Source organism: Lonchura striata, chromosome 4 (assembly GCF_050655825.1).
Source record: "Lonchura striata isolate lonStrDom1 chromosome 4, ASM5065582v1, whole genome shotgun sequence".
NCBI classification, from domain to species: domain Eukaryota; kingdom Metazoa; phylum Chordata; class Aves; order Passeriformes; family Estrildidae; genus Lonchura; species Lonchura striata.
The window spans coordinates 22,468,201-22,480,288 of record NC_140706.1 but is presented as its reverse complement, the minus strand read 5'-3'; the positions used below and the strand labels follow the sequence as shown (position 1 = coordinate 22,480,288).

Here is a 12,088-nt window from a genome sequence, read left to right as displayed (position 1 = left end):
CAGAGTAACTTCCAAATTTGGTATTGAGTGATAAACTACCACATGGAAACACACAAAGAGACTGAAATGACTCAAAGGGGAAGGAAACATTACTCTTTAAAAAGTCTGACTTCAACAGCGTTTCAATCCTGGTGAATTTCTTACAATGCACATCATCTGTTTTAAATACAGCTATGCCTTCCTCTTTCCTAAAATAGATTTAATTAATAAGATAGAAAATTTAACTTCTTTAGCTAGTTTGACAAGAATTAAGATCTATGATGAATTTTAGGCAAGAAATTTTCTCATCTGAGAGTATTACAGAAATTTGTTTTGGTCCAAGTAACAGTTTGAATACCCTCACAGTCGATGTTATTGCCTTCACTCATAAAAAATATGTTCAGTTTTATGCAGTGAGAAGGCAACATCTCCATGGTAAGCAAGGAGTATTAGGAGAAGAAAAATGAGTAAAACAGTAATTTTAATCAAAAGGTAAGTCTCTGGAAAAACAACTGAAATTAAAAGACTAGCTGGCTAACAGTCTATTAAGTGAAAATAATGAATGATTCACAAAAAATGAAAATAACCTCTGTGTTTTACACAGATGTTAGCAAAAAACACCAACTGCTTTAAAGTCTTGTAGGAAATAAGGCTTACCTGAACCTCTTCAAAAACAGCGGCCTGTTCCTGGTTATTTAGTGTGGTTAGATGCTTTTGTAGTTCCAGTTTAGTCTTAGAAGGGTGCAAACCTACCAAGAGGAACAAAAATGAACAAATTAGAGTCAAATTTTTCAGAATTAATCCATCACATAAGTATGCTCACAATTTATCCCAAAGCTTGTCAATTATTTGAGCTGGCCCATTCCATGATTTCATAAGAGGGCATTAGAAAGAACTCTAGGTTAATTTAAAGCTACTGCTAAACTCATGTCTTTAAAATGAGGGACATGAACTCTGCGATGAGGAGATTTACTGAGCACAGACCAGGATTATACTCTTAGCTGAAGATTCCATTATCACACAAGATAAAATAAACTCACAATCTACTGCATTTTAGCAGGCTATTTTGTTGGTGTTTTGTGCAGTGCAGCTTGGATACTGTTTATGGTATAAATATAATTCTCTTTCATTTTCTCCAATTTCTATGCTGTGGGCCCTTCTGAAAATGAGTAAATTTATTGCTTGTTGTTGAAAGTCTTACTTTGCCTTTTAAAGAAAACATTTATTGACAGGCTAAAGCAGACTACCCTTTCATTCAGATTATTTTTTCTGTTCTCATCAGGGATTAAATTCCTTTCCTCTATTTTCTGTGGAAAAACAGCAAATGATCAACAGTATTGTGCACTTCAGTTTCTGATCATGGAATATGTGCTTCTGAAGCAGATGATGCAGTTAACAAGACAGCATGACTGAAGGAACATTTGCCTTTAAGAAACTTCCCAGAAATCACAGCTAGTCAAAAAAGAGCGACAGTAGTTTTTGGAATTCTCCAGTTTCATCAAATTAACACTAGGCAGGTTTTAGTCCAACAAGCCACTGCCACATGATCTGACAAGCTGCTGTTGCCCTTTATTTATCCCAAACATCACTTAAATGAACAAAAATCTAACAGTGAAATTTGCTGAAAAGTAAAGAGGTTTTTTTATTACTTGAATGTCTGTTCCTGGGCAACAACTACAATTCTAATTTCTGCATTTTCACAAAGGAGCAGAGATCAACACCACAAACACACATATAAAAAGCATACTGCTCAGTTCCTGCTTGGTGATAGCATAATGCCAGTTTCTAAGTGGACTCAATAGGACAGCAGGCCATAGCTATTGTGGCACCTATCCTTCAGAGGTTCCTTATCTACAGTCTTCTGCATTTATAGGGCTGAAAGAACCAAACAAGCTGCAACTCACTAATGTTTACACTTGCAAACAGTTTTCAACTAAAACACAATAAAGGAACTTAACTCTTGTTAGAAAATTCTTATTACTTTACAGAAAACCTAGCACTACAGTTCTCTGAATAAAAGTACTGGCTCTCAACTTTCCACCCCAAGTCCCAAGCTCTTTTAAAGCATTAATTTCCTTAGGATTTTACATACTGTCCCCCACAAATGAAACTGCCAGAAAAAATATTCAACCAGAAAATTCTTTAAACCTCACCTTCTATCTTTTCACAGAGTTTATGCAAACTTTGCATAGGACACCCTTCACAGAGCTGGGGCTGTGCCTTGGAAGTCTGCTGCACAGCAGCCACGGTGAAAGCCTGTTTCAATGTCATCATGATTTCATCAACCTGAAAAGAACAGCATGCAAAGGAAGAAATTTTCACTCCTCCACTGTTTTCCTTAACACAAGCACAACAGTCTTTTAGAATGATACTGCCCCTTGCTAGGGAATGTGCTTATGATTAAGAAGACAAACTGTTGCTATGTTGGTTCTGTGCATAAACACACAAGCACAATAAAACTCATCATGAACTCTTGTCTCTTCCAGGCCACCCAATCTTATTATTGTGGTCTAATGAAATATCATACCCTCTATCTCCAACCCCTTTCTTGTCTACGAGCAAAAAGCTTACTGCAGTTGTGATGCACCTGTCTTACTTAGACCACTGGAGTGTAGTCCTGATTTTCAGAACAGGTGTTCTAAGAGAAACTCACCCCCAAAATGAGGCATAAAGTCTGAGTTTGTGAAATGAAGATTTAGTGGATTTTAAAGAGGATTTTAACTTCTGCCCTCAAAACAAATGAAAAGGTCTCTTGCAGACTGCTGTATTAGTAACATTTTTGAAATGCATTTCTGAGTTGAATAGGATTGGAGGACATTCAGTAAAATACAGAGCATAGAACAATAGAAGAGTTTTAAGGCCTAACATTCTATTTGGCTATTATTTTCTTTCACTTACCAGTGCTTCATCTGTACACTGAAAGACATAGCAAACAAAGTGGAAGCCTCCATTTTCTGAAGACTCTCTGCAGATGAACCCAAAGTGATCCACATGTCTAATTCCCTAGCAAAGAAACAACAGCAATGAAACAGTCATACCTATTTTCAATGTTTTGTACCTGTATTTCTTTCAGGAAGAAAAGAACAAAATAGCATTACATATAGGTCACTTATCTTTGTTACAGCTACATTAAAGACATCTGGCCATTACAATTCTGTCCTATTATAGAACCTAATACTGCACAAATATTTTGAGTTTCAATTAAGTCAGACATCGTTTTGTTTTTTGTTTTTGTTTTTTTTTTTAATGGATGAAGTATAAAAGACCCATATAGCAGACCCAAAGATTAATAAATTCTATTCAAAATGTATTTTACTCTGAAATTTTTAGAATACGTGCCTGTATGTTTAGTGATGAAAGCTATTATTATCAAATTGAAAACCAAAGTAATTTATGGAAAACAAAACCTACACAACAAACAAACAAACAAAAAAACTCAGGCAGAAGGACAGAGCAAACTCTGTGGCACAAGGAACAGGGATTAGTGAATGAGGGGTCTCTGACACATGCGTGCCTACAGTGCATCACATATGCATCACGTCTATATGTCAGAGAACTGTCCTTATTTAAACACATGCAACTTATATTCTTTAAAAAAAATGTATTTTTAAAGCATTTTTCAGATAACTCTTACATATAATTTTTCTCCTTTCATTCTCACTTCTTGAAAAATATGGCTCAGAGATACCATGATTTGCACAACCGTGAATCATTCTCACTGCAATCTCAAACAAGAGTGTGCTCCTGACCAGTGTGCTCCTTCTAGCTAGTATTATTCATCCACTGCACGCAGAAGAGAGTCTTTATCTCAGAAATCACAATGCAAAGCATGGAAAAGGAATGGTCTTATAAAATTACTGATTAATTAGCAGCTTTCCAATAGCAATCACTGAAACTACTGTTGAGAGACTTCATGTGGAGTGCAAGGAGAGAGGATTACATGAGCACTCACAATTAGAGAATATTTATACAATAAAAAAATAGAAAAAGAATACATTACAATCTTACCTGAGAACAAAAGGATATTTCTTTAAAGCTTTTCTCAATTGCAACTTTTTTTGTGTCAGGACTGATAAGGTAAACTTCAGACTGGCCAATCTAAAAAGAACAAAATAAATTTCAAGATGCTGAAAAGTAACATTACGCTCCCTTTTGACCCACTATAAAAATGTTTCCTGAATATAGATCTCAATTTTTTTTCTCCTTGTGTATTTATATCAATTAGCACATTACTACCAGAAAGAATACTGCAACATCACTGATTTGGCACTGAGAGCCCTGCACATTATGGCACTGAGGTTTAACGAGACAAGAGACTGAAAAAAATGTTTAAACAGGTGAGAGCAATATTGTATCACAAGTAACCTACTTTGCCCTGAGAGAAATACACTCACACTCCCTTTTCTTATTTTCTGCAGTCTTGGAATGTACCACAGTCACAGAAGCTACCTAATGAGACTGCTTTAAAATTTAAATCCAAGCATGTGCCTCTTCCTGTATTCTACCTAATAATTTTTTTGAGTTTTATTTATGCCACACATAACTTTTAATTGAAAGCACTTAACTATACAAATGAATTTACTAGAGTATATTTTCTAATGTAATTTAATCTGTAGGCCATTTGTACAGGCAAAAGATTATGTTAAGCATTGATGGGAAAGAGGCATTTTTAAGGTGAAACTATTGTTTTCATTTTTTCAGCTTCTGGCAACATCTTTGTAAGATAGTAATAGAAAAATTTAAATTCCTCATATTTTCTAGCATGTTAGAGACTGCTAAAAACAAGTCTCATATCAGATTTTAGGAATACAGGTGGAATTTGGATTCACTCATGAGCATGATTTGGAGAAACCTGCTCCAATCAGTACCAAATCCCAGAAGATGCACATAAAAACATCAGTAGCACCAATGTAAATGTATTTCTAAAGGAAGTGGGAAGGGATGAATCTCGTGTGTGAATAGATCAAGTCAGATGTGCCACCTGTGTATGTCTACAAATGGTCCTGTGCATTCACCTTCCACCTCTTCTTTCACATCAATCAGTCACAATGGTTTTCCCCAGATGCCTGTTGGTTTCCTTGTATTGTCCCTGGGGCTGATCTTGCCTCTGTTCGTGGGGCTATTCCTTCCAACACCTACTCCTGATTGCTGCTGTCTTCCCCTCCCTGCATCAAGAGGCTCCTTCTTACTGCTCAGTCCCACATAATTCTTCTACATTTTGCCCTTGGGCAGTAGTGATCATTTGAAGTCAAGTGAACAAGGGGTAAAAACCCAAACCAATCAACCTCTTCCTCCTCACCCTCAATATACAGCCAGGAGAAAAACCTAAAAATGCCCCCTCCTCCTCCCCCAGATCCTAAGAAATTGTCTAGGAAAGCAGCTCTTCAGGAAGAATATAAGAAAATCAGGACTTTTTGAATCAAGTGAGGAGAGCTGCCAGATAATTAATCTGAGTATTTTTCACACCTCATACATCAACTAACCTTTGCTGCAGTCCTGGGCAAAATCTAAGCAACTAACTGAGAATAAACCAACCTTTTTTTTCCCTCTGGATACTAAGCCACTTGTAAGCATTCCATATGTAGCCACACACAAACTGATGAGACCCAAGCACTCTCCCTGCATTCCCCAACTCAGAACCTGCTGAACACGAGGGACAGGTAACCAACAAACTCAGCTCTGCCATCAGCTGCTGCCTGTGGATACTGAAGGCACAAACTAGAGTTACTTCACTTCCTTACATTCAGCTGAATTTGGACTGGTTGAATAGGAAGAGAATACAGCTGTGCATACTAAACAATATTTTCCCTGGCAAAAAGCAACCCAAGACACAAAGCCATATCAGCAACATCTCATGATTCGGAAATGTGGCTGCCAGCAGGTGACTGACATTATATTCAGAGTGAAGCTGCAGATGTCCTTGAGAACTGTTGCATCTATTTACTATAAATTAAAAATGCACACACTGGAGTAAGAGGATCTGGACCTACCCAGCCCAACTATAATCTCTCTATTTCTAAAATATGTGCCATGAATCAATAATGGAGTCAGGATTTTTTTAAAATTAGGCATTATTATTACAAAGTGTACCTATATTTTCTATGTGAAATACATGTTCAGGGGAAGGAGGTGAACATGGGTTTCTTTTTCTAGGGAAGAAACATCCTTCCACCTTCTTGCACTCACTGTTTGATGCCACAACCAAACACAAGCATTAATTCAGGTATAGCTGACTACAACATTTTCTGCATGCTTTTTACAGATATAACACAGTGGCAATTCTCCTTAAGGATTCTCTTTCCCTGCTTTAAAAAACCTGATATAATTGCACGCATGCCACTCCATTACTGGCCTTAAGAATGCTCAGCTCCAGCAGCAGCTGATGGATCCAAGATGACCTTAGGAGAGTCAGTCTTTGCAGTATCAGCTCCAGGTTTGTATCATGCTCAGAAGACACAAACTAAGTAAAATATGTTGCATAGCTTATGTATCATGAGGACTGTAAGAGGAGCAAATACCACATTCCTTACTTGCTTCTCAGTTCTTAGAAAATAGTTTTGCTGCTCACCTGTCAAGGCAAGGGCATTGCTAGCCACACCAAATCAGGGCAGGAGTGGAGGCACGAGTGGATAGCATAGGAAGCTGTTAACTACTACTCCATCATTACACAAACATGTTGGCTGCAGGAGCACCTTCATCAATTACACTGCTTATCATGGGACAAAGTCTACTAGCTCTCAGTCATGGTTTGCTCTTTCTGTTCTAGCTACAGATAAGTCATTCCCCTGGAAATTTATTTCTGCTGTTACTAACTAGTGTAAGTGTACATACCATTCTGCAACTGCACAACTACCTACTAACTTGCAGTAACTTTCTAAAAGTTTTCTTTATAAGCCCAAGGTTTCAGGCAGTGCTGTTTTAAACTATTTAACATAAACTTATTTAGAACATGTAAACCAATTTGCACTAACAAGTAATGCTCTCCAGAGAAACAGGCACATTTAAGTTAAGCTCTGGTAATTGCAATTAAGTTATCAAAAAAGTAACTGCCATCTGTCAGAACATCTGCTTTGGTGTCTGCCACTCCAAGCTCCAAGAAGTGAAAATGCCACCAGAAGCTGCAAATCTTGCTTTACCGTAAACAACATAGTCCGGTTTTCCGCAATGTCAGTTGGCTGCACAACACTGTGTCCGTAGATGAGTTGACTTTTTAGGTTCAGTGAAATTGCATCTTCTTCAAAAGACCTGACGAAGCTGTTACTCCTAAGGCTTCCCTCTTGGAAATCCTTCTTAAAAGCAAATGAACGAAGTCCAGGTTGAGAAAAAGACTTCCTAATTGGCCTTTTTTCCTCCTGTTCATTGACCAAGGGCTGGAATACAGACCGCAATTTGCTGCTGAAAGAGAAACCTCCAAAGTTACTGGCAGTTTCATGTTGTTGGGATGATGAGTTGAAATCTGAATTTTTTGTACAACTTGCACGATTAAATTTCTCAATGCATTCATCTATGAGTGCTGGAGGTGCATTTTTATGTGCTACTGTTACTCGTCCACAGAAGAGCACCTCAAACTTTTTGGCAAAAGGATCTTCAACATCTGAGAGATTATTCTGAAACTCTTCTTGTCGGGCAATTTTTCCAGCTTGTCGAATAGAGCTTATAATCTCAGGCACCTACAAGAGGGGGAAAAAAAATACACATTAGCATCTGGTACTTTATGACAAACCAATCGCAAAATTAAGAGGCTCCCTTTTGTGATTTTCCTGGAAGGATACTTTGATTTAGTTTCAAAAATAAAAGACCAGTTGAAATGATCTTGCATTTATTCAAGAGACACATTATAACAGCTAAATACAGAGAAGAGGATTTTCTCATTTGTCTCCTTGCCTGGAGTTCACCACCATCAACACTTTATCAAAAGAACTTTGTCCCTTGCAATGCTCTTCATCTTCAGTAAAACTTTTGCTACTGAAGCAACCTTTATAACATGACAAATTCCAACTCAAAATGAAAGAGAGAGTTACTTCAAAAAGCATACAAGAAGACATGGACTAATTAATTGGTAAAGTTATTTAATCTGTTATTTTTCACTCCCTTCTCGTACTCAAACACTCATGTCACGTATGTTAATGAGTCTCTTGCAAATTTGCTTTCCCCTTTGTAAGAGCATATTACATTGTTATGGCAGTTTTGTGGGATTTTTTAAAAAAATGTAAGTGGCTGTATTCTAAAATAACTATATTCATTATTTTAGATGTTAATTTTTATTTTACTATCCTAGATGACACACTTAACTAGTATTACCTCACATACAGTATGACTTGCAGGGCATCTGTATAAGAAAGCAGTCTGCTACAGATCACAGATGTTGTAATTAGAACCCAAACTGCCATGTGACACATTCTGAGTGGCAGCAAACGGTCTCAGTTGCTGATATGGTTAGATGGAAGCGATATGCATATGCTCTCTGTTAAGCTGCTGTGAGGCCAGTGCATGGTTACATCACACTGCTTTGACTGACCTAGGAGATTAAGGTTCTTCTGCAGTCTGTGCTGCTCCTGCAGTAATAAAAATGTCAGGCCACCATCTATGATTACAACTACTAATTCTGCCAGTTTCATTTACCAAAGTTACTTTGAGAAAAATCCATGCAAAGTGTGTTAATTTCCTGACAAAACAAATGTCCCCTGTCAAGCATCAACTGGAACTCGCTTTACTTACAAGTATTTGGTTGCACACAGAACAGAAAAAAGTCTGGGAGCAGCAGACTAAAATAGCAGCCCAGAAGAACCACCTTCACTATGAGAAAAGGCATCCCAAAACCTAGAGAATAATTTGGATACCCGGCCTCTGTTTTTTTCAGACATTTTTATGGCTATCTACTGCTTAATTATAATGCAGTAATGTGCATAAACTAACTGAGGAAACAGTAAAGGACTTTGAGGGAAAAAAAATTTGAACCGTGAAAATTGAATTAATATTCTGGGTGCTCATAAAGACCTCAATAGGATTCCTTTTCTAGACAAGGAAACAAAGATAAAGATATGGATAGATAGGCAGGTAGGCAGGTAGATATATAGATCAATATTCATAAACATATTGCTAGTGGTTTTAAAACAGTAAGTAACACATTACAAAACAGGAACTCAGGAAGCATTACTTCACCCTTCAGCACAAGGCTTAAGTCATCAGCTAATCATTCAGCAAAGACAATAGCGAAGAATGGGCAAGAAAAGCAGGGTCAGGAATTTTTAAGTCCATTCTCTGATATGTCCCAAACCAGTCAGAAAGCCTTGGGCTCAATTAGGTTTGTGCTGAGCTTCTTAATCATATGCAAGAACAACATTAAGGGTAGAACAAATCTTTAGTACCTCAAACAATATGCATTTGCTCTACAGTGAGCTTAAGGTCTTCTTCAGTTTTATTTACTCAACACTCCTTCAAAGAAACAATTCTGAGTGGCATAACATATCAGAATTACAGTAAAACATAAAACTTCATTCTATGCACATTTGAAGGTGCAACTGCTTTAGCAATTTTTCATAAACATGTTTTACTCTTTGGCAGTGTCTGAACTCACCAGCAATAGGCAATTTTACTGCTGAGCTGCAGAGACCAGCAATCCCACCTCCACTTTTGCTGAGGCTGCAGAGGCAGCAGCAAAGGACAGAGGCATTTTCTGAACTCTGCTTGCTTTGGTAAAGTCAGGAACATCTGCTCTCAAAAGAGGACCACTATCTCAACCACACTAAAGCTCCTCCAGCTACACATGTCAGTGACTATAAGGACAGTTTCCAGCAGTGCAGGTGCTGCAAGTATTACAGCTGACCTAAAGCCCTGACAAGGCATTAAGGATCCAGCCAATATATGCAGTTACTGAATGTGACTTCTTCAAAGTTTTTTGCTAACACCTTGGACATTGACAAAATAGCTATTCAACAGTGGTTACACTTTATATACAGACAGTGCTTAGGGAAAGACACTACATCACAAGGAAAGACTGCAGTAGTTAATAAACTTTGTGTCTGAGGAGACCAAGCAGGCATGTTGATGAAAAATCAAGGGGAGTATTTATTTATTTATTTTCACACATGCTAGGGCTTGAATCATGTCATTGATAAGTAACAGCTGGCTTCTGTGCTATACTAACTAAAAAACATAGACTCTTCTGTTCTCACTTACAGACCTAAAAAAAATTTCAGCCTGCTAGTAAAATTTTATTACTTATGATTAGGCAATTGATGTAGCAGCAGCAGAAGCAACAGATCATCGCCTCACTTTCCTGTGATGCTTATATATGTTAAACATTTACATATTTTCATTAGTAAAGACAAGATCCATGATGAATGAAAAAAAATTCCAAAATACTTATTTCCCTGGAACTGCTCTTTGCCTGATCAAGATTTGTGCTCTTGTTATCTACCTGTACCCCTCCAGACTTTTTATGCAAGTATGGAAAATGAACAATCCACTTGCCATCTGTATCCTCTGACACTGGCTCTCCAAGTAAACAGACCTGGATACTTAGTAAATAAACACGAAGTAAACAGTTGTTAAAAATACATTTAATTATTTCAGGTTATTAGGATAAAGATGTAGGCTTTATCTTGGCAAATGTTTATTAACCACAGCTGGAACATTTCCAGATTAAGCAGCATGCCACTGGGTGAACAGTAACCACATCTCTTGCAAACCTCCAAAAAATAATTCGAATGTAAAGAGAATCAGGTTTTATGACTCTTCAATTTGCATCAAAAAGCAACAAGGATGAAGTTGCTCCTGAATTAAGTTAATGTTGCTTGGAGTTGTATGCTCTTTCTGAACATAAGAAGAATATCTTTTTTGTTTAATTACAAAAGGGTCACAAGCTGGCATAGGTTGCCCAGAGAGGTTGCAGAGTCTCCAACCTTGTGGATATGCAAACTCTGACTGGACATGGGCTGAGCAGCCTGCTCTAGGTGACCCAGCTCTGAGCAGGGGGCTGAACTAGATGACCTCCTGAGGGGCCACTCTCTCTCACCTTGGTGAGATAGGTACCAACTGCTTTTATACATAGCTATTGGTCATTGTGCCTACTAATCTGAACTTGCTATAACAGTGGGAGAACACTTGCACACAGGATTTCTTCCTGCCATGCAAGTCCTCTTTTCTAGCATACTTCTATTCTTAAGTGTTTTCAGACTTGTTTCTTAATATAAATACATAATTAGTGGATAAAGATTATTTCTGTAATCAGAAAAGCCACTGCTGCTGACCTAAAATTATTTCCCTAAACCCACAAAACTATGCATCAGTGTAAGCAACAATGACATTTAACAAACACAGAGCATTACCTTCTTATCACTTCAGGCCAAACAAGCCTGCTGAAAAGAAGACACAAATGCAATGTACTAGGGAAAAGGTTGTGTTTAGAGTGTCTGAACTAGATACAAAAAAAGATAATGTATCTATAACCATTAAAAATAACACTGGACTTGTGGGTTTTTTTTAAGCGGACCACATTATTTCTGCTATTATGAGAATGTTTACTTTGCAGAGACACAGCAGGGAACTGAAATGCTGAGTATTCTTGTGACTTGGCTTGTGGGTATTCAAGCAAAATAAAAACCAACACCTAGGACTTCCTAGTGCATGCTACTCAGTTAACAAGACAAATAGCTACAGCTTCTATGCCATGCACCAAAAATAATGACAAAAGGCAGTAATTCTAAAGTATGCATGGGTTTGCTGCATCTGAAGAACAAAGAACAGCTCTTCCCCCTCATATAAATTGCAGTTGCATTTTTACCCCTTGAAACTAGCAAGTTTACATACAAGCATGTAAGAGGTCAAGGTCTTTATCCTGTCAGTAGATGTAAGAAAAAGTTAGAAACTATTTTAATAAAAGGAGTAACAGCTGAATGCAACAGCTGACTTTTGGTAAGTAAGACCAGCCGGAAAAAAATTATTTGTTCCTTTTATACATAGTAGCTAAAAAAGCAAAATGTGCTACAGAAAAAGAACTGCTAACACATCAGCTACGAGGACTAGGTGAAAAAAATAAAAAAAATGGGATAATTTATTATTCTAGATGCTATGCAGTGTTTATACCTGCAGTACAAATCTACCTGTT

The 12,088-nt window shown here is 37.4% G+C and overlaps 1 protein-coding gene across 17 annotated transcripts in view; it reads right to left on the bottom strand.

Moving 5' to 3' along the window:
* Positions 1 to 12,088, bottom strand: part of TBC1D1 (TBC1 domain family member 1) — a 99,919-nt gene that overhangs the window by 43,580 nt on the left and 44,251 nt on the right. For all 17 annotated transcript variants that reach the window (XM_085577781.1, XM_077782801.2, XM_077782799.2 and 14 more), the window contains 5 exons: positions 7,116 to 7,649; positions 3,988 to 4,077; positions 2,878 to 2,982; positions 2,133 to 2,265; positions 637 to 728 (listed from right to left, as the gene is read on the bottom strand). In XM_085577781.1, the coding sequence (XP_085433907.1) occupies positions 637 to 728; positions 2,133 to 2,265; positions 2,878 to 2,982; positions 3,988 to 4,077; positions 7,116 to 7,649 (954 nt within the window). The remainder of the gene's footprint in view (positions 1 to 636; positions 729 to 2,132; positions 2,266 to 2,877; positions 2,983 to 3,987; positions 4,078 to 7,115; positions 7,650 to 12,088) is intronic.